The 24,889-nt window shown below is 43.9% G+C and overlaps 1 protein-coding gene and 1 pseudogene across 3 annotated transcripts; one reads left to right on the forward strand and one right to left on the reverse strand.

Annotated features, from left to right (window-relative positions):
- Positions 1-15,350: 15,350 nt before the first annotated feature.
- Positions 15,351-20,693, reverse strand: LOC123470003. Of its 3 annotated transcripts, none has more exons than XM_045169446.1 (2): positions 20,549-20,693; positions 15,351-19,772 (listed from the first exon to the last, which is right to left on the reverse strand). In XM_045169446.1, the coding sequence occupies exon 2, from the start codon at positions 19,693-19,695 to the stop codon at positions 18,634-18,636; it is 1,062 nt and encodes a 353-aa protein (XP_045025381.1). In that variant the 5' UTR covers positions 19,696-19,772; positions 20,549-20,693; the 3' UTR covers positions 15,351-18,633. The 3 variants fall into 3 exon arrangements, 1 of the variants encoding a protein (XP_045025381.1); XR_006643359.1 differs by lacking the exon at positions 15,351-19,772 and adding an exon at positions 19,783-20,488; XR_006643358.1 differs by lacking the exon at positions 15,351-19,772 and adding an exon at positions 19,783-20,494.
- A 414-nt stretch (positions 20,694-21,107) lies between these two features.
- LOC123469861 lies at positions 21,108-23,059 on the forward strand (annotated as a pseudogene).
- Positions 23,060-24,889: the final 1,830 nt, after the last annotated feature.

Raw genomic sequence — 24,889 nt, forward strand, 5'->3', positions numbered from 1 at the left:
TGCTGTTGCGACTGGTAACCAATTTTCAAAACAATTTTTCCACTTTCCACAATTCCTTCACAAATTTTCTGCTGGAGACTGTGCTAAAATGCTATGCTTTCCTACTTCAAGTTCTAGCTCATTGTTAAAAATGTGAAGATATTGTTAAGAAGCACAACGGAAAACCACATACAAAAGTCTAAATTTTTATTGCCGTAACACAAACGCAACACTAATTGGCAAAAACAAAGGTCACTCTGGCCGTAGCTACAACTCTAACCACTCTCCAACGGCAACTGGCACCAAAACTGCAAGAGTGCGCCTTTTATACGAGTTCAAGAGGGCAGGGTAGGTCAGGGGCGGAGCCAAACAGGTCAAGGTGGGGAATAATTTTCACATTTAGGGCAAGCCCGCGCATTCTGGCGGTCATTTTAATAACTTAATATAATATTTTTGACATTTCATAACACTCGACCATCCTGACAAATTCAAGGCTCCTGCCTTGACAATCAATTTCTTTATAAATTCTCTTAAATTTAGATCCATAAATGCAATAGATACATATACCAATTAACTTAAATCTTGTGGTCGCCATATAGGAAGATAAGTCTGTCTTCCGGCTAGGGTTACGGTTCCTACGGGGCGTGGCGTGGGTTGGACGGGTTGGTCGCCAGGGTTTCCCTCATTATTGATCTTGTTGATTCCGGGTTAAATCTGGTTTAGTATGGGATTTGAAGGGTCATGTGGCTCCGCACCATACTCGTCCTCTGTGTCGCTTTCAGAGTCCTCTGGTCTCTATTCTGTTTCGTAAGGGGAGCGAAACGGCCTTATCTGTGCGACGTGTGCATTGAACCGACGCCAGATTTGTCTTTTTCTTCGTGTTGGAGGATCTTCGACCAGGTAAGTAGTGGGACAGATCCTTTTGACTATTTCGAACGGACCGATGAATTTTGGGAGAAGCCTCTTTGTCATTCATTTTTTTCGGATGTTCCTTTGCACCAGGACTAAGTCGCCTTTTATGTACTGTCGGCAGTTTCTTCTGTGAGGGTCGAGTAAGCTCTTACTCTGGTTTTGAGAATCTAAGATTAATTTATTGGCTTCTGCTCGCCAGCGAGTGATTCTTCGGAAGAACTGCTTAATTCTCTCAGGTTGTTCTATTGGCCAAGGAAAGGTGTTTTCACTTGACAGGTCCGGGGTTCTTCCGTATACCAACTCGAATGGGGAGCGCTTGGTGGTTGACTGCCGGGCCGAGTTGATGGTTAGCGTTGCCATTGTAATATGGAGGTCCCAATCATTATGGGAGAGATTTACGTAGCTTCTTATGGTAGACACCAAGATTCTGTTGGCCCTTTCGACTTGTCCGTTTGTCTGCGGTGTTTTGCAAGTTGCTAGTACATGATGGATGCCGGAGTTTCCCATTTCCAAGGCGAAAGCTTCTGATGTGAATGCAGTGCCTTGGTCTGTAATGATTCTTTTCATGAACCCATGTTGAGGAATTACAATTTGGTTGAGAGTATCCAAGACCCCCTTGGTTTTGACGTCTGGGCATGGAACAGCGATTATCCATTTAGGTAATCCATTATTACTAGTGCGTGTACGTTCCCTCGAGGGGTTGGTTGAAAAGGCCCAATATGAGCCATCCCAAGGGTATGGAAAGGTGTACTAGGTGCAGGTATAGACATTAACTTTCCTTCTGTACGGTTTGATGTAGTTTTGTTGATTTGGCAGATCCTACCCCATATAGCACATTTCTGCCGTCGGATGTCCGAATCATGGCCGAATATCCGTTAGATATCTATGTACTCAATGGGTAGTTCCAGGGATGTCCGTCGGCTAGTCACCTTGGAAGTGCAATGGATGTGCGAAAATTATATTCTACGGACCTCCTTCCAACAGCCAAAAAGATTTTCAATTGTTTCATTTAAGGATCGGCCTCGAGCCAATCGGGGCGCTTTTTTGCAAATCGGGTTTCTCATTTCGGGCCAAGCAGGCGTGGCTCAGGGTGGAAAATTCTTCTCCCCGAATTCAATTGGGGTTTGCAATCAATTGGATTGCAATCAATCGATTCATCAATGCAAAAAACATTATCGATTGACCCGATCTATCCGATAACAACCCCGATAATAGCTCGTTCTACCCGCTTGCCCCGATTTTTACTCTGAAACCGAAAGAACGGCATTTTTTTTATTGCTTCGGGGCAACGGGTTAACCTCAAATTTTTCCCCGCACCGCCCCGGTTGAAAAAGTGGCACCTCATTTCAACCCCGAATGCACTTTATCGGTGCGGGGCGGTTAACTCGATTAGAACTAATTGGGGCCGATCACTAAGTTTCATTATTAATTGTCAAAATTTCTTGAGAGGGGGAAAACTTAACCCTGTTCAAATTTTTCCCTTGAACGTATTTTTATTTGAAGTCCAGCATTTAAAATGAAAAATTTAAAAAATAAAGGAGTAATGATCTATTTGACAGATGGTTTATTTTAAAATTTATTACAAAAAATGAATAAAATAGATGAAAGTCGTGAGTTTGTTTGCACAAGCTTTCCGTTTAGCTTACGGGAACCAAGCCATTGAAAATTAACTCACAGAAAATAAATATTATTCGGCATCTAATAATATTAAAAGCAAGTATACTTATGATAGGATTATAATTTCAAATAATAAAAAACTACTTTAAACTTAATAAATCATGCTGAAGTTTAAAATTCAAAAAATATTTAGCATAAATTGTTTAATTTCAATTTATACACCTCTGGTTTAACCTAAGTTCGACATCATCTTGACTTCTTAAAAATCCTGTATGTGATTTGTTATCGAAAAAGCTCAAGTGTTTTACAACAATTCGATTGTATTGTTCGAAAATGATATATAATATATCTGTAGATTGGCACAGTGGAATAATATTCGACTGTGATGCGGGAGACCCGAGTTCGAATCCTGGTATAGCCTAATGTTTTTTCATGAATAGATGTCCAATACATTTCATATTTATAGCCAAATGAAAACCCGTTCGGATATCCTTAGAATGTCTGACAGCGCTGTTGAGGGCGGTCAAAACCAAAAAAAATTACATCCGTAGGACACCCAAATCGGATATCGGGCTGTCCGGAGGATATCAAAAAGATGTACTCAACATCCGAACCCGACATCTGTCGGACATCCGACGGACTGCCTTGTGTTATGTGGGACACGAGGATACATAAGCCTTCACCGATTTCCAGGACCCTTTCCACCAGTAGCGTTCTGCTAATCTATAATAAGTTTTGGTGATTCCCATATGGCCGGTGGAGAGATCATCATGACAGGCGCTCAGCACCTCTCGTCTAAGGAATGAAGGGACCACCAGTAAGTGTTTCCTTCCAGCCTGACGGTTTTTTCGGTATAATACATCCTTTTTTAAAACGAATGACTCGTTCTCAGCGGCTCTGTCTTCTCTTAACTGCATTCTGATGAGTCTCGTCGCTTTATCATCGTGTTGAAGGAGAGCGATCTCTTCGGGAGGATGAAAGCTTCCTACCGCAGTGCAGCACATGGCTTCTGGGAGATCTGTTTCTTCTGGTTCTCCGACAGGAAAGTGGGAGAGGGCATCTGCTACGACGTTCAGGTGGCCTTTGATGTGTTTTATCTGGATTTGAAATTCTTCCAACGCTAAAATCCAGCGAGCGTATTTTCCGTCCACGTCCTTTTTTGAGTAAAGCCATTTGTCACTTACAGTGCTGCCCTCACGGGAAGGATTGTAGGTGGCAAGGGCCTTCGTTTTGTTTTTATGTTGGAAGTGGCCCTTGCCCCCTTTTGTTCAGTGTGTGTTTTTCTGTATAGTGTACCGTAACGGTCGTGAACGAGGATCTCTCGTTTACCTCCCCCCGTAATCCAGTCTAAATTTAAGTTCACAATTTTCTCTCTCTCTCTTTGTTCCCCCTTTTTTCAACAAAGAATAAAGCCGTGCGTTTTCCCTCAAGTCATATTTTTCATCTTCATTATTTTTCATCCTCCATCCCACATCTTTTCTGTTACGACGTTCCACTGCACGTGAGCGTACGTAACAAATGGTGCCGAAACCCGGGATTTAACGAACACGTGCATTTCTTTTGTTATCCCTAGTAAAACTTGTTAGATTCAGTAAAATTGTCGGGTATTCCCCTTTGTAAGACTTTGACACACGTCCACGCCATCCTGAAGGCAAAACCCGGTCTACCACGCCTTTACGTATCTGACTGTATCGTCGCTGTATCTACGTGAATCATCGACATCCGTTTACGTGTGAATACTTCCTTGTCTTTGAACGTTTCTACGTCATGAGTGAAGCCGTAGCAAAAGCCGAGAGTATTGAGTCGGGCGGCAATATCTCTATAGAAGACGAAATGAAGCCAGAAGCAATGAAGAATGAAGGCCCCCTCCTCCCAGACAACGATCTCAAGCAGAAACGTGGGAGAAGAAAGGCGGCCCACACGAAGTTAACGAATCAGCTCAGAAAAGCAGTGACAGATCACAAGATGGGAGCCATCAGACTCAAGAAGTTGCAAGTTGCAGCATGGCGAGATGAATTAATTCGTATCTACGAAGACGTCAAAGATATTCATCACAAGTATATTGAAAGCTTGCCCGATATTACTGTTCCACAACGTCAAGCCTGTGAAAAATGGGAAGTACAATTCGACACCGACCACGTGGAAATCTTCAACTTCGCCATTAGGTATGCCACGTCGTCACGTCAGTCAGCCAGCTCTATTGGTACGACAGCTTCAGACGTCACAGTTAGCACCACGCTATCGCAGAAGAGGTCTACCCGTTCAGCGTCAAATGTTTCCCTTGGTCAACCCAGCCAGCGTGATCTGTGCATCCAGAAACAGATACTGGAACTGGAAGTCAAGATGGAGCGTGCAAGAATCCAGATGGAAGCGAGCACCACGTCGGCTACGGAAACGTTAAGCAAAGCGCTGAAAGGCATGGGTGAGCACCTGAGCAAACTCATTGACAGCGTTGAAAAGACGTCATCGGAAATGCCGCTAACACCAACTTGGTGAAAGATTCACGTCAGAGTCTACGTGAAATGGATCAGAAGATCGAAGAGGTTAACTTGGATCTAAATGCTCAGATTGAAGGTCTAAAAACAACGATGGAAGTCAACAAGATCCATCTGAGAACTATACAAGAGCAAGTTCTGGACCAAGAGATGCGCCTTCCAAAACGATCACAGCCATTCGCTGCTACACAAGACATCCCTGCTCGGGCGTCCTTAAAGTCAATTGAGGCCACAGTAATGCACCGTAGAGACTTGTCCAATCGTTACGTTCCAGCCGGTACCTCTGCACATGATCCTACCCAAAGACCCTTGCCCATCATGCCTTCAACCTGCAATCCATGCCCACCCCCTGGGGACGATACGTTTTCGGACACGACCCCTGAACCTCCACTTGCCGCTGGCCCTTCCAACCATCCTCATGGCGGCTGCTGTAGTCGTCCACGTACTCCGACCTTCACGATCCAGCCATTTGATGGAAATTTGAAGAACTACGCCCGGTTTAAGGCTAAATTTCGAGCCTTATACGAACAAAAATACTACGGTTCTCCTGCCCTACTGTTCATGTTGGAAGAGCTGCTGTCGAAGGAGGTCCTGAATGAGATCGGTGAGTGCCTCACAGATGAGGCTATGTACTCCGTGGTGTGGGAACGACTCAATGCAGTTTACGGCCGCACCGAAGTCATGGATCAAACGTACCTTGACGACCTGCTGCAGATTCCACCTTTGAAGAGCCAAGATGCGGTGAGCCTCAAGACTTTTGCCAACCGGTTGCACGGAGCAGTGTTTATGCTTTCACAATCAAGATACGCGCATGAACTGCAGAGCCGTACTACCCTGATGGCCATAGAAGCAAAGCTGACGACGTACCTTAAAGAGAAGTGGAACGAAAAACGAAAGAGAACAGGTGCAGAGCTGAACGTTCTGGACCTGGACGACTGAATAACAGTAAAATCCATGAGTAAGCAACATGGTAAACACGTACAGTGCCGGTCCAGTTATAGAACCGGCCTGTGCTCGGTTCTATAACTGAATGGATCTATAACCAAGCACCCGATCTTAGTGCCACCTATCGTCGGTTCTTTCATCCCTCAAACTTTGACGGTCTTTGAATGTAAGGGCACATAGCAGAGTGGTAATGCTGTTCGCTATGGATCTAGAGTCCCGTGTTCGAACCGCTACTATGACTAACATAAAAAGGTTTTTAATATATGTGTAATATAGTCTATGGCTATGAATGGTGAGATTCTAGTGTATCTTCATTGGTGGGGGACCATCCACAGAGGAAGTGGTTTGATGAACTAGAAGAACTGTTGTCATACCAGAAGGAAAAAGAAATTAGAGTTGGTAGAAGGACTGGAATGGAACAAGGTTCTAGAAGATAAGAATGAATAAAGGAAGCTATTGTATTCTATTGTATTTGGTATGAATAACTTTACCGCCTATTATTATTGTATTTGGTATGAATAGCTTTAACGCCTATTATTATTAGTTGGGTCATTGAACCGATGTAGGGGAGACCGGACCCATCTTGGACAGTTCTGGTTTTCCCCTTATATCTCCATTTTTTAAAAAGCAATTTTATTTTTTTTTCAGGATCAATCAATTGTGTTCTTTGCATCCCCTTGATTTTTTTCAACGATGTAACTTCAAAATTGTAGAAGTTACATCGAATGCAATGTTTTTGTGTTTTTGAGCCGATCCGGGGTGGGATTGGACAAACCCCTGTTCCAGGTTAGACACGGCCCAGAAAGGAGAAGAGAAATGTAAAAAACTATTTCAAAAATACTGTGCGAAAGTAATTGTGTAATGACAGGTTCAAAAATTTTTTTTTTACGATATAACTCAAAATCGGCCCAACGCCAGTAAAAGAACAAAAAAAATTTGCGATTTTTTCACGTTTTTTTAATTTTCTAAATATCTAGTGAAATAACAGTCGGGGATACATGAAATTTTCTACAGTTGAAGATTTCATAAATGGGAACATACGGTGTAAAAATTTGATTTTTAGAATTTTTTAAACTAATTTTCCCGTCACTGTCCAACATGGTACAGTGTCCAAGATGGGTCCGGTCTCCCCTACAGTATCCTGCATAAAAATCCGAACACCAATTTAATTTTTTAAAGCCACCTATTGGCGGGGTAGCGGGTTTTTTGTTTTTTTTTAAGGAGGATGGACACGACAGGGCAGGGTTGGGTAGGTCTAGACCTAAAAAAAATGCCTTAAGGTATTACGCTTTAAGGCAAGTTACAGGTCAGGACATTTTTGCAACCCCCAGGGTGGTGTGTTTTTTTAAACGACAGTTGGAAATTTAAGGCTTGGGCTTGGAAATGTTGCTTACCGAAACAATTTAGATTATGTTCCAGCTGCCTGTGGATGTTTATGTCGTTGTCAATGGCGTAGGTGTAGCCTTTCTGAAAGTGATGCTGGAGATCGGTGTTCGATTCCACATGAGGTGATGAATTATTGTGGTTACCTTACAAGAAATTCTCATTCATATATAAAACAAGTTTTCATCGAGCAATATGTGCTTTTTTTGTTTATTAAATAACTTAAAAAGTAATAATTCACTTCTTTTTTAAAAAATTAATCAATCATCGGCATATTTGAATGAAGATTATTATAAATATTCGACATATTTCGCAAATCTTTAACAGGAATCGAACACGGATCTACGACGTCGCATCCAGAGGCTCTACACATATGCCATCGGTATCGACATAGATGTGCACAGGCAGCTCTCTAATTTATTTTGGGTAAGGAATATTACACAGCCTAAAACCAACATTTCCAATTGTCGTTTTAAAAAAACACATCACCCTGGGGGTTGCGAAAATGTCCCGACTTGTTACTTGCCTCAAAGCGTAATACCTTGAGGCATAAACAAAATTTTCTAGACTTACAAAACCCTGCCCTATGTGTCCATCACCCCGTCTACCCACCCTCTTAAAGAAAAACAAACAAAAACCCTTTACCCCGCCAACAGGTGGCTTTAAAAAATTAAATCGGTGTTCGGATTTTTGTGCAGGATACTGTACAACATTGCCTAAAAAGATAAAACCCATTACAGTAATATTTTTTTGCATCTTTTAAAAGGCAAAACCCATTCATTCCCGCTATAGAAAATCAATATAGTTCATAATACGACCAACGGTGGCGCTGAAACACGGCAAAGAAAAATCGGTTCGATAACCGAGCCGGTTCCATAGCTAGGCGGTTCTATAACTGGACCGGCACTGTATTTGAGTCCTTGTCTACGTCGACGTCCAAAGTACGGTTTGATGAGAAGAAGGCTGTCAAGAAACAGAACGCTGCTCACACGTCGACCATTGGACACGTTTCGACAGAAGAAGGCTCTAAATCAACGGCGTCGTCACCTCTGGAGGCTGCTCCCAAGGGAAAACAACCGAAGACGGAGGAGAAAGCGGCCGAAAAGACTAACCAATGGAGGTGCCTAGCTTGTAACGGCAGGGCTCACAACTTGGCCAGCTGTAGCCTGTTTATGTCTTCCACGCCCACGAAAAGGGCTGAAGTCGTATTTAAGTCCGGGAGGTGTCTACTATGCCTAACCGGCAAACATGAACGCAAGGAGTGTCCCAGGGACATCAAATATACCATGGGTCGATGCACTGGATCAAGACACCATCCATTGCTTCACGGGTCTGAGTTCATCCCACGGAGGAAACTATCGGATCCAACGTCTCCATCAGCGTCTACATCGACTGCATTCCTTGGGACACTAACCCAGAAGGAACCGGTAAAGCGACGTGTACGTTTCAAGATTTTACCCGTTCGTATTAGCGTCGGTACAAGATGGGTCGACACTTTCGGATTCCTGGATACTGGAAGTGACACCACACTGATCAGGAGAGATTTAGTAAAAAGGTTGGGACTCGTTGGTCAGCATAAACGCATCAACGTTGTCTCTTATGATGGAGCCACATCAAACGTCCAAGCTGCCGTTGTGGATTTCTCCCTCTCGTCCGTCGACGGAACAACCCGGTTCGAAGTTAAACACGCCTACGCCGTCGACAATTTGAAGGTGACGCCGAACCCTCCAATCAACCCTCGTCAAATGGAGTCCTGGACACACCTACGCGGTCTTGATGTCCCGAACATACAACCCGAAGACGTTGGAGTATTAATTGGAATTGACGTAGCAGAAGCCCACGATCACGTAGATTCCGTCAAGCCGCCGGCTGGAACAATTGGGCCTATCGCCTTCAAAACACCGTTTGGTTGGTGCCTGGGTGGTCAAACGGGCCCGCCACAAGATGGGCGTCTGTTCATCGCCCATATAGTAGCAGAGGAACGTCCCGAAGACCTCAACGAGTTAGTCAAGAAATTCTGGCAGCTGGAGGCGAAAGACGTAGACATGGAGCAGCCTGTTCTCTCCGAAGACGATCTACGTGGGCAACGCATCCTCGAGTAAACAGTGAAGAATGTTGGTAACCGGTATCAAGTCGGCCTTATGTGGAAAACCGACAACGTAAACCTTCCGGACAATCGGGCAACTGCATTGAAGAGACTTTATTCTCTGGAGAGGCAATTTCAACGAGATGTAGACTTCGCCCAGAAGTATGATGCAGTTGTTAAGGAGTACATCGGTCTGGATCACGCCAGACTCCTCACGACCGAAGAGTTGCGGAAGGAGTCAAGTAGAACGTGGTATTTACCGCACCACGGCGTCGTAAGCCCATCCAGCTCTACGACCAAAATTCGAGTTGTATTCGACGGAGCCGCCGAGTATGGAGGAACGTCGATCAACCAGAACCTGTTACGTGGACCCAATCTTCTCGTTAGCCTACTCGGTGTCCTACTACGCTTCCGAAGGAACCTGGTACCAGTTGGCGCAGATATCGAGAAGATGTTTCACCAAGTGAAGGTCCCAGTAGAAGACCAGGCGGCCTATCGGTTTGTCTATCGAACACCTGGCAGTAATCAAGCACCGTTAACGTACCAAATGACAGTCCACGTCTTTGGATCGGTATCTTCCCCAACGAACTGTATTTTCGCCCTAAATCGGGCTGCAGACGATCATCGCGACCAGTATCCGGAGGCAGCAGAGAGCGTTCGAAGAAACTTTTACGTTGACAACTACCTCGATTCCTTTGATTTCGAAGACGGGGCAGTAAAACGGGCCTGCCAGATGAAGAAACTCTTACAACTAGGCGGTTTCAATCTAACGAAGTGGACGTCCTCATCAAGGAAGGTTATATCGGCTCTACGTGATTTCGGTTTGGCTTCACCAACACTGGACCTTGATTTGGAGAAGTTGCCCATCGAGCGAACACTTGGAGTGATGTGGAACGGAGAAACGGATATGCTGACGTTCAAGATACGGAAGCAGCCTAGCCATGACGTTCTCACCAAAAGAAATTTCCTCAGTATAATCTCCAGTGTCTACGACCTGTTGGGACTCGTCGCTCCTGTTGTTTTCTTAATGAAGTCACTTCTGCAAGATATATGGACGTACGAGAAAAGGATAGGCTGGGATGACCCTATCCCCGAAGAATTAGGCCAACGCTTTCACTACTGGTACGAGCATCTGGATAACCTGGAGTTGTTAACAGTACCAAGATGTTTCCGGCATCAACGTGGACGTTGGACGCAGCAGCACCTGCATGTATTTACGGATGCAAGCACAAAAGGATTTGGAGCAGTGGCGTACTTCCGTTTCATCTTCGAAGACCAGTCGATCAACGTATCCTTCTTCATGGCTAAAACCCACGTAACACCAGTAAAAGGACTCACGATCCCAAGATTAGAGTTGCAGGCTGCTGTAGAAGGCTTAAATATCGCCCTAGTAATCTGTCGGGAGCTCGAAATCGATTTACGTGAAGTTACCTTCCACACCTACTCTCAAACCGTCTTACGTTGGATCCATTCTCGCACTTGCCGATTTGAAACCTTCGTGAACAATCGGATTGGCAGAATCCTCCGGAACACGAATCGAAGACAATGGCGTCACGTTTCCGGAATTAACAATCCAGCGGACCTGTGTAGTCGTGGCATTGACCCGAAGAACGTCGACGAGTTGGTAAAATTCTACGAGGGTCCATCGTTCCTGAAACTCGATCCGTCGGAGTGGGATATTTGGGAAGAGATCGCAGCGCCGGAAGAAAGGGACGTTAACGTAATTCGAGTCTTCCCAGTCAAAACGGAAGACGAAAATCACCCGATTGATGACTGTGTAAAGAGGTATTCCAGCTTACTCAAGATCCAAAGAGTTATCGCTTGGTGCAGAAGGTTCGCGACCAACGCCAGAGCTAAGATGGGAATTTACAAGCCAACCGTGGGGGAGTTGACGGCCGAAGAAATGGTGACGGCCCTCACGCTTTGTGTCAAACGTACCCAAGGACTGGCATTTGCGGAAGAAATCTACGCCTTGAAAAAGAGCTTGGAGTTCCCTCTGAAGTCAAAACTACGCACGTTTAACCCTTTCCTGGATGAAACAGGTCAGCTACGTGTAGGCGGACGTATACTTCAGGCTCCAGTTGATTATTCCACAAAGCATCCCATCCTGCTTCCAGCCGATCAACTCCTGACGCAGCGGATTGTATGGGATCGTCAAAAACGGAATCTCCACATTAAATCTGAAAGATTGCTGGCGGATTTACGTACACGTTACTGGATAATCTCTGGACGTAACGTCATCAAATCGGTTGTCAACACCTGCTGGCCTTGCAAGCGGAGATCATCGAAACCCATTCCACCACTCATGGCATCGTTACCAGTTCACACGCTTACTCCCTATCTTCCACCTTTCGCATATACGGGAATCGATTACTTCAGCCCTCTAATGGTACGAGTCGGTGGAAGAGGATGTAGACACGAAAAACGTTGGGTATGCCTGTTTACGTGTCTAACAACTAGAGCCGTTCACCTAGAGGTCTCCGACGGCCTCAGTCTCGAAGAATTCATGCTATGTTTCACTCGGTTCGTGAGTTTACGTGGAAAGCCGAACGTTGTTTACAGTGACAACGGAACTAATCTCGTAGCTGGGGAACAAGAACTCCGACAAGCTCTAACGGAGTTATTCAAACAACACCAGGAGTTGCAGATTGCATGCCAACAAATAGAGTGGCATTTCTCTCCACCACACGGACCCCATTTCGGTGGAGTTTGGGAAAGGCTCGTGCAATCGTGCAAGCGAGCCATGAAGGTCAGCGTCGGGAATCGTTTAGTCACCGACCGGGTCCTAAGAACGGTGATCGCAGAAGTAGCAGCCCTTTTGAACGCTCGGCCACTAACGCACCTCAGTATGGATCCAGCAGATTCCGACCCGTTAACACCAAATCATTTTCTCCATGGAAGAGCCCGTCCCTACGTTCCGTTAAAGTTGGGAGATGCAGATAACCTGGACGTCACAGCAAAACAGTTCCTCCAAAGCCAGGCATCATACAACATTTTTGGAACAGATGGCTTCGGGAGTATGTTCCGCACCTCACGGAAAGGAGGAAATGGACGGAAAATCGGCCAAACGTAACCGTCGGAGACCTAGTACTCGTCATTGAGCCGAATACTCTACGTGGACAGTGGCCGTCGGGAAAAGTGATAGAGGTTCTCCCCAGTGAATCTGATAACGTTGTACGAGTGGTAAAAGTGCAAATCAGCAACCACAAAAACCCCTGTATTCGTTCAGTGACTAAGCTCTGTGTTATGGCTACGGCCAAAGAGCAGGACGTTTACGTAGAAAGTGAAAAAATTGGGTCATCTGAGTTAAAATCGAGATCGTTAGGTCAAAATGTAATTTAAATAGTCAATCCTTGTATAAAAGTAAAAAAAAAGGGATATAAATTGTAAAATGGTAAAATTGTAAAATTGTTAAATGTCTAATGTCAAAATGTAAAATGTAAAACTGGTTTATATAGTCATATGTAACAATGTAAAAAGTGTGAACCCCAAAACCGCATTGTAAAATTTCCGATGGCAACGCCACCTATACTTAGTTCAAAGGGCAAAGGCAAAATTAGGTCGCCTACTGTTTAACCCTTGACCGCTTAGGGAAACTGTTTAGTCCCTTACGAACAGCAGGCGACAGTTTACCCTTTGACTTTGGTGTGTGCTACACGTGAATCATATCTCGCCGTCGACGTTCACTATGGCTGAAAATCTGTGCCCATCTGTCTCATCCGTCAAAGAAAAGTTAAAAATTTCTCGTGAACGTGAAGAGGAGTGTGCGGCCAATCTTAATCTTCATCGACAAGACCTATTGAGGACCCGAACGGCGGCTATCGACGTGGTTTTGGCCCACCAAAAGGCCATCGTTCAACTCGACCAGAAACTCGAAGAAAACTCCAAGGACATAAAGAACGTGCACTTCCACTTCATTTCCGAACGGGAAACCATCCTTAACAGCTTTGTTGGATCCCTGTTAAAAGAAAAGAAGAAAGCAGCCGAAGTCCAGCCGAACGCCCCACAGTTTGTCGCACCCCGTCACACCCCGACGATCGTGTGCTTCCTGAGGACCCACCTCAATCAGCCGGGCATGGTGTCCTGCGGCCGCAAGATCAGGGAGTGTGATGGCTTCATGCTGCTGACTAACCGGGAGCGGATGGAGCTGCTGTTCGCACAACACCGATGTTTTGGCTGTTTTCTCCCGCTGTCCGTCGCTGTTTATTTGAAGTTGGCCGATTGTCCGCACCCGCGCTTTTGTGCCATGTGCGGGACCAATGACCACCATCAAATTCTCTGCGCACCAAGGCGGGTGTATCAGGGAATCATCCCTGAATAAACGTAGCCGTGGACTCTAAACGTGGCCAGCATTGTTGTTTTGTTTTTTTTTTTTTTTTTTGTTTATTTTAGTACCTGTGGACAGGTGGGCCCGCTGTCACTTACAGTGCTGCCCTCACGGGCAGGATTGTAGGTGGCAAGGGCCTTCGTTTTGTGTTTATGTTGGAAGTGGCCCTTGCCCCCTTTTGTTCAGTGTCTGTTTTTCAGTATAGTGTACCGTAACGGTCGTGAACGAGGATCTCTCGTTTACCTCCCCCCGTAATCCAGTCTAAATTTAAGTTCACAATTTTCTCTCTCTCTCTTTGTTCCCCCTTTTTTCAACAAAGAATAAAGCCGCGCGTTTTCCCTCAAGTCATATTTTTCATCTTCATTATTTTTCATCCTCCATCCCACATCTTTTCTGTTACGACGTTCCACTGCACGTGAGCGTACGTAACACCATTTTAGCGCAGAGTTGTCCGTAAAAACAGGGAAGTCCCTTCCGTACACATAAGGTTTTAATTTGTCTAAGGCCCATACTAGAGCGAGGCATTCTAGGGCATTACTATGGTAGCTCATTTTGGCTTTAGAAGTTCTTCTACTGATAAAGATTATTGGTCGTTCGACTTTCTCTTTTACTCGGTTTAGAACCGCTCCAAGACCATATTTACTGGCGTCGGTTTTTAGGACCAAATCGCCATCATCGTCATCGTGGGCCAGAGTCGGAGCTGCTAGGAGGGCGTCTTGTATTTTCCTCATAGCTAGTTAATGTTCTGGTTTCCATTCCCAGGATACTTCTTTCTTTAGTAATTGGTGCAAAGGGGCCGCCATAAGGGCAAATTGACGGATGAATCGGCGGTAGTACGAGGCTAGTCCGAGAAAGCTCTTTAAGGAAGAGACATCTACCGGCGTTGGAAAATTGTCTATGGCTGTAATTTTTTGTGGGTCTGGTCGGAGTCCTTCGCCGTCCACTAGGTGGCCCAAAAATTTCCCGTGTGGGACGCAAAAGCTGCATTTTTCTACATTAAGCGTTATCTTGGCGTTCTGGAAGGCAGTGAGGACCGCATCTAACCGCATTTGGTGCTCTTTGAAGTTGGAACCGAATACTAGGATATCGTCTATGTATGCTAGACAGTGCGTCCATTTTAAGTTGAGTAGCACATGATCGATTATTCTGATGAACGTTGCAAGAGAATTGCAGAACCCGAAGGGAAGATATTTGAACTGGTAGAGACCGTCGGTAGTGACAAACGTTGTTTTTTCCCGATCTTCGTGGTGTACCGGAACCTGCCAGAATGCGTTCTTTATGTGAATGGAACTAAAGATTACTGCACCGGCTACCCTTTGGATAAGATCGTCAGGTCTGGGCATCGGGTATACATCCTTTTTAGTGACTGAATTTAGTGGTCTGTAATCCACACAAAATCATAGATTACCGTCCTTTTTTTAATTAGGACCACGTTGGCGCTCCAAGGACTAATGGATGGCTCAATGATCCCTTTGGACAGCATGCTTTTTACTTGCTCGGCTATTATTTGACGCTCGTACGTAGAGACACGCCGAGGTCGTGCGCTTATAGGCCGTGCGTCTCCTGTGTTGATGCGATGAGCATGAATGAAATGCTTAAAGCGACCTTTATTTTTTAAAGAGCCGTTTGTATTTGAGGTAGAGGTAGTAGACGGCCATAAACCAACTGGAACGGTGAGATCTCGGTCGTACTCTGCCTTGCAGTGTTGATAGCAAAGACGGCTGCTGGTAGATGACGATCCCAGTCGTCATGCTCAACGTTCACGTAGGCTGCCAACGCCAGAGTCATCGTCCTGTTAACACGCTCAACAAGTCCAGACGTCTGTGGATGCTCTGCCGTCGCGAATACATGGTCGGTTCGCCACTCGTGGACTTTTTCTTCCATTAGATGAGATGAGAACGCCGTACCTTGATCACTGATGATTCTAGTCGTACCACCATGACGAAAGTTGATGTGATCTTTGACGAATTCAGCTACTAATGCGGTTGAAGTGTCTGTCACCGCCACTGCTTCGACATACTTTGTCAAGTAATCAATCGCCATCAGAATGTGCTTTTTCCCATCGGACGTTGCTTTGAATGGGCCAAGATGATCCATACCAATGGTGTGAAACGTACGATCAGGGGGTGGAATTGGTTGGAGTTGCCCAGCGGGGAAACCAGGGATACATTTGTGAAATTGACAATAATTACAAGAAGATACATATTTTCGAACACTGGCCCGAAATTTTGGCCACCAATAACGTTCAGAGACCCGTGCAACCGTTTTATCTATTCCCATATGACTGGAGGAGGGATCATCGTGACAAAACTCAATTATTTTTCTTTTTAAAATTGATGGGACACATAACAAAAATTTACAACCCTGGGAGGGATTCCTTCTATACAAAACTTTCCCATGAATTTTAAATTGCTCAGAAAATTTTCCCGGTACTTTTGAATTCAAGGAGGTAATAATAGGTCGCAATTGGCTATCCAACTGTTGTTGAAATGCCAATTCAGCGTTACTCATGCCTACTGGCCTTCTACTGTCAAAAACACAAACTACATGACCGATCACGGAGCCACTGGTTCCAATACAGGATTCATCAGGGTTACGCGATAGGGCATCAGCCACACAATTATCTACACCTTTAACGTGGCGAATTTAAAAATCAAACTCTTGAAGAGACAAAATCCACCTGGCGAATTTGCCAGTTACTTCTTTCTTTGACCATAGCCACCGAACAGCAGAACTGTCGGTACAAATTGAAAAACGTCGACCATACACATAATGTCGTAACTTTTTTACGGCCCACACGATCGCTAAACACTCTAACTCATTTGCATGGTACTTACTCTCCGCTTCAGTCAATCTTCGGCTGATGTATGCAACTGGACGAGGTCCCTCACCGGAATCTTGAGTTAAAACGGCCCCAAGGCCTACTAGGCTAGCATCTGTTTGTAGACATACATCAATATTTTCATCAAAATGTGCCAGCACCGGAGCCGACACCAAGCGGTTGACAAGTTCGGTTTTGGCTAACTCTTGATTTTCCTTCCAACTCCATACGGAATTCTTTTTCAATAACACGTGCAATGGATGAGCTATTGGGGCAAAATCTGGGACGAAACGACGATAGAAAGAAGCAAGGCCAAGGAAGCCTCTCAGAGACTTTACATTCTTAATCCTAAAGTTCAAAAGGGCGCTGATCTTTTCTGGGTCTGGCCGGATTCCATTCTCATCGATGATGTGACCTAGGTGAAAGATTCTACTGGTCGCAAAAATACATTTGGATACATTAAGCGTTAGACTGGCCTTTTACAAGGCAATCAACACACATTCAAGTCTCTTCTGATGCTCTTCAAATGTCTTTTCAAAAACTAGCACGTCATCCAGATAAACTAGACACATTTGCCATTTGAGACGGGCAAGAACTCTATCCATAAGCCTTTGAAACGTAGACGGTGCGTTATTTAAACCGAATGGCAATCTAAGAAACTCATACAAACCGTCGGGTGGGATAAAAGCTGTTTTGTTTCTATCAGCTTCAACAACGGGTACTTGCCTGTATCCACTCATTAAATCCAGGCTGGAAAAAAATTTTGCTCCAGCAAGCCGATCGAAAACATCATCCATACGGGGCAACGGATAAACATCTCGTTTCGTTACGGCGTTAAGGCGCCTGTAATCAATGCAAAAACGATAATCACCAGATTTTTTCTTAACTAATACTACCGGCGAAGCCCAAGGGCTAAATGACGGACGTATGATGCCTTGCCGCAACATTTCAGTGACTTTCTACATGATAATACTTCTTTCGGGAGCAGATACTCGATATGGGACACAGCTGATTGGATGCGCGTTTTCCGTATCGATGACATGTTCTGCTATATTAGTGTATCCCAAATTGCCGTCTGCTGACGGGAAACATCGTAGACGTCTTGTTAACAGGGCCAGTACTGCGCTCCTCTCTTCTGTCGATAACTTTTCACCAATACGAGCGTCTTTTAACGCGTTCCAGCTCGGTTGTTCAATGTCACTGATAAGCGGGCAGGCTGGATTAACTGGCTGGTCTTCTTGACCAACGACGACCAAGCTGGGATCAAAATCAGGTTCTACAAGAGCTAATAAATCTTTACGTCATAAATTAAGCACGGATTACTTCATATTCAAAACAGGAATTTTTAGTCTTCCTGTCGTCACCTTAACTATACATGATGGAATAATCCACTCTAAACCCGGATGGGAACACATATTTTTTCACACCACCACATTACCAAAGAAATTCTTAGACATTTGAGCTTTAACAAAACACAGAGATTCGGCAGGAATAATGGCTGACTCTATTACCTTTACTTCAATACCATGAGTATGATTGCGTCTCTTTGTTCCATCTTTCTCGAGTGCCTCAATCAATTCGTCTTTCACCATAAGAGGGCACTCCTCACACAACTCACTAACAATTTCATCATCAATACCGGCAAAATGGACTTTTTTCACTTTTTGTTTGCTCGGTTCTTTTGATTTTGCAACAATTTTATCGTCCTCAACAATAAAATTTGTTTTACTTTTTACAATCCAATCCGCTCCCAGAATCAACGCGAATGGACACGATTTCACTACGGCTACTTTTTCCAAATCTACAATTTGATTTTCCCACTTTACGTTTAATAGACAAAAAGAATCTACTATCACTTTTTAACCATCTACACCAGTTAATTTTAACAAAGATTTTACACGATTAGGATTGAGAATATTTCTTACGACACTAAGTCTTATGGCAGACACACTTGCACCTGTATCAACAAGTCCGACCACTTCACCTACATTTTCTATAAATACCTTAACAAAGGGCAGCGGGGGACGGCAAGGGAGGTAGGCATAACCGGTGAGCATAGGCCTTGCTCCTAGCTTCCGGTTGAACCTTTTCCCGTTCTTGATGGACAATGACGAGAGATGTGTCCAACTACTCCACAGTTGTAACATTTTCTTGCACTTGGTTCAACCCATCCACCTCCACCTCTTCCATTGCGTCCCATACCACGTTCATGTCCAGCTCCACCACTGGCGTCGCTGCTACTCTCGCCACGTCCAGCACCACGACTTCCGATCGATAATTTGTTGAATTGTGCTGCGATTTGATTTACGAGCTTGTCACCGAAGGTGGACAGGGCAGCAGCAAAATCTTGTGTTGGTGGAGTGGCAGGTATAACCGGTGGGCCCGCTGGACCAGGGGGTGGTGGAAAAGTGTCTGCTCTTGAAGCCACACCCAATGTTTCTAATGTTCGAATACGCTGGATGAACTCCGTGACGTCTTCTGGAATGTCAGCTGTCATGGCTGCTACATGTTGCCACTTCGCCAGGCCGTCAATTAGAAAAGAAACCATCTGCTCATTATTAAGGGGGATAGGGGAAACACGTAATAACTTTTGCTTATCTAAGGCGTACTCAATACCAGATTCTCCAATTTTCTGTCGTCTCTCTTCGACTAGACGGTGCCATTCACTAAAATTTAAACGTGGTGAAAAATTAGCGATGAAAGCATTAGACCAATCACCCCAATTAGCAAACGCATGTCCTGCGTGAATATGCCAATCCAATGCAGTCTTTAGGAGTCTTCTAGCTGCTACTTGAATTCGCTGCGCATCTGTCCAATTCTCTGCAACGGCCACTCTCTCTACCATTTCCACAAAATCTTGCGGAAAATCTTTCAATCCCCCTTCAAAACGTGGGATCGACTCGACTGCGGTGGCTGAAATACGAGGCATTACGGCTGCAGCTGGACCTCCTGCACCGGCCGCTGGTGCTGCTGCTGGAAGTGCGTTCAATGCCGTGACGAGTGCTGCTGTCTGCTGCGTTTGTTGGTCCATAGCTGTCAAGAGTTGGGCTGCTTGATTCTGTGCCGCTTGTCTGTCATTTGCCATCGCATTTGCTAGACGCACTAGAGCGTCAACTAGATCGACCGCCATCTCCGTTCCTTCGTCTCTTACTCTTGCGAAAGCTGTTGCACCCTCGGGAAAGTGAAAGGTGATTCTACTGGAACCACCTGTCGATAAACGTGGAGAAGGTGTTGCTATTCGAGCTTCTGGATCAGTCAGACCGCTATGTATTTCTCCTGTTACAGGCGTGACTAAGCATTTCGCAGCAGAACGCGTTGTTATCTGAAACGGGACGGTAGTTTTTCCTCTACGCCGCATATAACACCGCTGAATACTGAAAAAAAAACTCAAAAAACACCTACGTACCAATAATTAACCGCAAAACCCCCCAAAAAAAACGACCACAAAAAAGTAAAAGTAAGTATTACATAAGCCACCACGTTGCTGAGAAGAGGAAAAAAAAAAATATTCCAACTCTCCGCCGTTAGCAACAACGGGGGGGGGGCCCAAAAAAAACAAAGAAAGAAAGAAGTGGGCGTTTTCAGCGCGTTTTTTTTAAAATAAAGGTAGCTGGGGAGGGGGATGGAGGAGAAAAAAAAATTAAAAAATAAATTCGCGTGGGAATAAATAAAGAGGGGAGCAGAAAAGGGGGAAAAAAAATGGCGACGTGACGAGAAAAGAACAAATACAAAACGTCACCACAAAAAAAAAAAATTCGTCTCGAGAAAAATAACTTACAAATTACGACTTACTAACAAGTTCCTCGGGCAATTCTCAAAAAAAAAAAGAATTATACACAAACGAGAATTATTCAATGGCCCGATCCTACTCCTGACACCAAATGTTGCAATGTGTTCGGCCGGCGAGCGGATTCGGCCAAGCACTTGAACTTAATAAATAAATAAATAATAAAAATAGGAAACACAATAGATAGGGTACTCACATATATTAAACACTACGCGGAAGTGGCCAGGCAAACGCCGCAACCCTTCCTTAGACGACTCAAACGAACGTAAGAGTCTTACAGTGTGTTACACACACACGCATACGTACGCCTCCGACAGGAGACAGGACAAGGGACGACAAGAGAGACAAGTGACGACTAACGCCCCTTTTCGTTCGCTGGCCAGCTTACGAGACCGTCACGCCCTCACTCGGCAACACAACACAGGCCCTCAGGGTACACACATACAGGTACAGTATCCTGCAAAAAACACCGATTTAATTTTTTAAAGCCACCTATTGGCGGGGTAAAGGGTTTTTTGTTTGTTTTTCTTTAAGAGGGAGGGTAGACGGGGTGATGGACACATAGGGCAGGGTTGGGTAAGTCTAGACATTTTTTTTATGCCTTAAGGTATTACGCTTTAAGGCAAGTAACAGGTCGGGACATTTTTGCAACCCCCAGGGTGGTGTGTTTTTTTTAAACGACAGTTGGAAATGTTGGACTTAGGCTGTGTAATACTCCTTACCCAAATAAATTAGATAGCTGCCTGTGTACAACTATGTCGATACAGATGGGATATGTGTAGAGCCTCTGATTGCGACGCCGTAGATCAGTGTTCGATTCACAATAGACCAAGATTGGATGCTGAGTTGCCAAGGCTGAATTCCGACCTGCGGTATTTGTCCTCTCGGGCCCTATAGGAGGGAAATGAAAAATAATATATTTAATTAAGTTGAAGTTAGTTTTATTACAAAATCTTTTGGAATCGTGTACTATACCTCTGTGCTGATAAAATACAAAAAATTTTATCTCCAAAAAAGCTGTTATTTTTCCAGGAAACTTTTTGAAAGGTACTTGTTTACCTTTCCACCGCTGCAGTTCCCTGCCCAGATTCTTGGCAGTTCGACTTTGAGCGCACTAAAAAAGGGAAAAAGAAGAAAATTACATTTGTTGAGGAAGAGACTGAAGACAGTGACCAAGATCCCGAAGATCAAGACCAAGAAGATTCTCTTGGTTACGAAGAAAATGATGAAGTCAAAAGTAAATCAGCAGTACAAACATCTAACCAGTCTGACGATCAAAGTAATGGTTTTGAACCTCCGCTCAACTTTGAAGTAGCTGCAAAAAAGCTGGATTCGTGTTTAGATCAAAGTACATCTACCCTAAGATCGGATGTGAAGCCTAGTTTGAAAGTAAATATCTTAATTGGCGCGTTAATTTCATTTTGTAATGCAATTTTAATGTTTCAGGGAATCGGATGTTCTAGTTCATTTGAGGATCTCACTCCAAACCTGGACGTGAGTGATAGTGCTGAAGAAGAAGATATCATTCCTAAGTTGAAGTGCACACAAAACAATGAAACCTCAAACGTCGAAGAACTATTGGCCCTCTGCTCGGGAAAATTCCCTGGTAAGTTGTGTCGAAGATTTGTTTTTTCGTTGTATGCTTAGCTTACTTATTTTACCATGTAGATTCACTTTCTGGAAGAGACACGCAAATAAGTAGTTTGACTGAAAATGCAGATGACGAATCTGATGAAGAAGTTAAGCCGTTCGCAAGAATAATTCCAATGGCTGATGAGGATGACGAGGAAGATGGCTCCAGTAGTGCTCTCCCAAAATTCGTTTCTGAAAATGACGCTGATGAACCTGGAACTGTGCCTTCTTTTTTTAGAGGATGGAGAAAAATCACTGTCAAAGGTGAAAAAAAGGGCCCGTGTTTGTCTGTCAGATGACGAAGATGAAACTATCGATGAAAACCATTCGTTTGTCGAAGAAGAGGAAATGCATGAAGAGGAACGAGAATTTAGAGGTGTGACTGAGTTTTTTGAAGACGAGGCTGAACTGTCCGGTTCCGAAGTTGTCAGCGGTGACGAACGAGAAGACGAAATGGATGACTGGGAGGAGGAGGAAGGCGATAAGGAGGATATTGATGAAAATGAAGTTCGTGAGCAAGTTGGAAGAGCCCATATGAAGACAATGCTTGATCAAGACCAGCGTGAAGTTCGACTTTTTCAAGAGCTTTTTCTCGAAGTTGGAGATTTGCATTCTGATGGCGGTGGAAGGCAAAGACAATTTCGGTGGAAACAGGCTGATGGTGAAAATACTGAGGGAGACGGTGCCCGTCCAAAAAATCAAGAAGATGAAGAAGATGAAGCTGCTGAAGAACAGGATGATCTCACATGGAGAAAAATTCACAGTGATAGAGAAAATGGCTCCTGCAACAAAAGTCGCAACAGGTGATCGTCCAACGACGTAAAATGTTTTCAGTTTACTAATCAACCATTTTTGCCGCCAAACATTTGGTGTACAGGAAACGAATAAAGAAGTGCCATTGGTTATGAGCCGGCAAACTAAAATGGTGAAAATCAACACTGCTTCCAAAACCATTAATCAAATTACAGAAGGCGATTCCTCCGCTGCTACTGCCAACGCCAAGCAGTCAACGCATTCTAAGGCGAACATTGTGACCACTGTAGGTTACTTTTACAAAGTGCTTAACACATTGTAGAGATCAGCGCTTATATACTTTCCTACTTTTCATTTTATAGGTGAGATGCGGATCTTTTTTACGCAGAAGTGAAAAAGATTTATCAGAAATTGCATCGTTGATGAAATCCGTGTTACCTGTTCAGGCACCAAGGGTCGGTTCCAATTTTGTATTTGCATCCATTACTCCGGAGAGGCCAGTCGCCGAGCAAAATAGGAAACATAAACAAGATGTAATACCAAAACTTAATCTGTTGTGTTCTTTGGCTTCCGATGGTATTTATTTTTATTTTTTTCAGAGTTCTAAATGCGATTCATCCAAGCAAAATCCAGCACCAGCCAAGAAAGCTAAAATGCCTCTAAGTGCAAAACTAATTTAACATTTAGTTCAATTAGTTAGTTTCTCCATATCTACCCATACAGTCAACGACAGTGTTGACTGTATGGGGCAGATACGTTTGTGTATCGATTCGATTCGACGATCGATATGGGTTTACTATGCCCGAGATACAGCGGCTATTTTATAACATGTATCCCTTACACATCCACCCCACACATCCGATAATCGTACACAGAACCTTTAAATACCTTGATTCCAGATCCGAAAACATCATGCTGCAAGTTTTACAACAATTCCGCAGTTTTTATTTTTTTTTAATTACTTTTCTATTTTACGGGTAAGTTTTAATTTATGAGCTGTATACACGTATTGTTTGTACACATCAATCAATTTTTCTAGTGCATAAAAAATTTTTGCATTACATTATACGAACTAAATAGGTCCCGTGCACGTCGCTAGCCGGACCACGTCGATAACATTTTCCGTTTTTTTTTATCGAATTCCCAAATTTTTTGATTTACTTATGAATTGATCGTATGCGTTATTGAATTTCTCGTAATGTTCATTTATGACATTGCTACTTTTTTTCGAAAATTATTCGTAAATTAGAATTTACACGGAAACTGCAAGGCTTTGTTATAATGATGTTTTCGGATTGAAAACGTTCCGCGACACGCTTTGCCGTTGGCAACTTCCATGGTAATTTCCACAAGATACCACCCCATGTTCCAAATACATGAAATACCGGGTCCCCGACACTCAAATAGCATTGATCATTGCTTTCAATCCATTCCAGGTTTCGGTGGCCGTTGGAACAATTTGATCGGGCGGTAATTGGAAACCATAAGTACCCGAGTCTCGAAGTTCTATAGTGTATGAATGAACAACCCCTTCGCTCTCGTAGTAGTGATCCGTGGTGTCACCAGATGCTATGTCTGTAACATCGAGGTAACAATAATGGTTAGATTATAACTCATCTCTTCGTACGTGTGATAATTCTCGACATCAATAGCCTTTTCACCGTTAAAGATTGCAATGCGTTGTGCCCATGTTGTGTTGTTCTTGTCGTTCAAGTTCTCCGACATCAGCAATATGGACGGTATGGCTCTATTGGACGGTATTTATTATTTTATTTTATTTCGACGCGAAGCCCAGTGCGGGAAAGCTTGTCCCCCATGCAAAAAAGCTTGTGACTATCAATGCTCTAATCAAAAGTGCACGGAACAGTGCAGTAATGAGTGTGTTTTTTGCATGGTACCGTAAAAAAATTCTTTCCAATTTAATTTTTTTTTTTTTTTTTTTTTTTTTTTTTTATAATGATTGTTTGGTTTATTTAGAAAAAGTGTGAATAGGAGTGTCCTCATGAAGTTTGTGATCACCCGTGTTATGAGTTTTGTAAACGAGCTCCGTGTGACAAACCGTGCAAGAAAACGTTTCGTTGCGTACATACTTGTAATGGTCTTTGCGGTGAAATTTGCCCGCCCAAATGCCCATCTTGTGCCTACGTTAAAA

Source organism: Daphnia magna, linkage group LG2 (assembly GCF_020631705.1).
Source record: "Daphnia magna isolate NIES linkage group LG2, ASM2063170v1.1, whole genome shotgun sequence".
NCBI classification, from domain to species: domain Eukaryota; kingdom Metazoa; phylum Arthropoda; class Branchiopoda; order Diplostraca; family Daphniidae; genus Daphnia; species Daphnia magna.

What these genes read in the sequence shown, in the direction of transcription:
- LOC123470003 (XM_045169446.1), bottom strand. Translation starts at nt 19,695, where the DNA reads ATGGCGGTCGATCTAGTTGACGCTCTAGTGCGTCTAGCAAATGCGATG.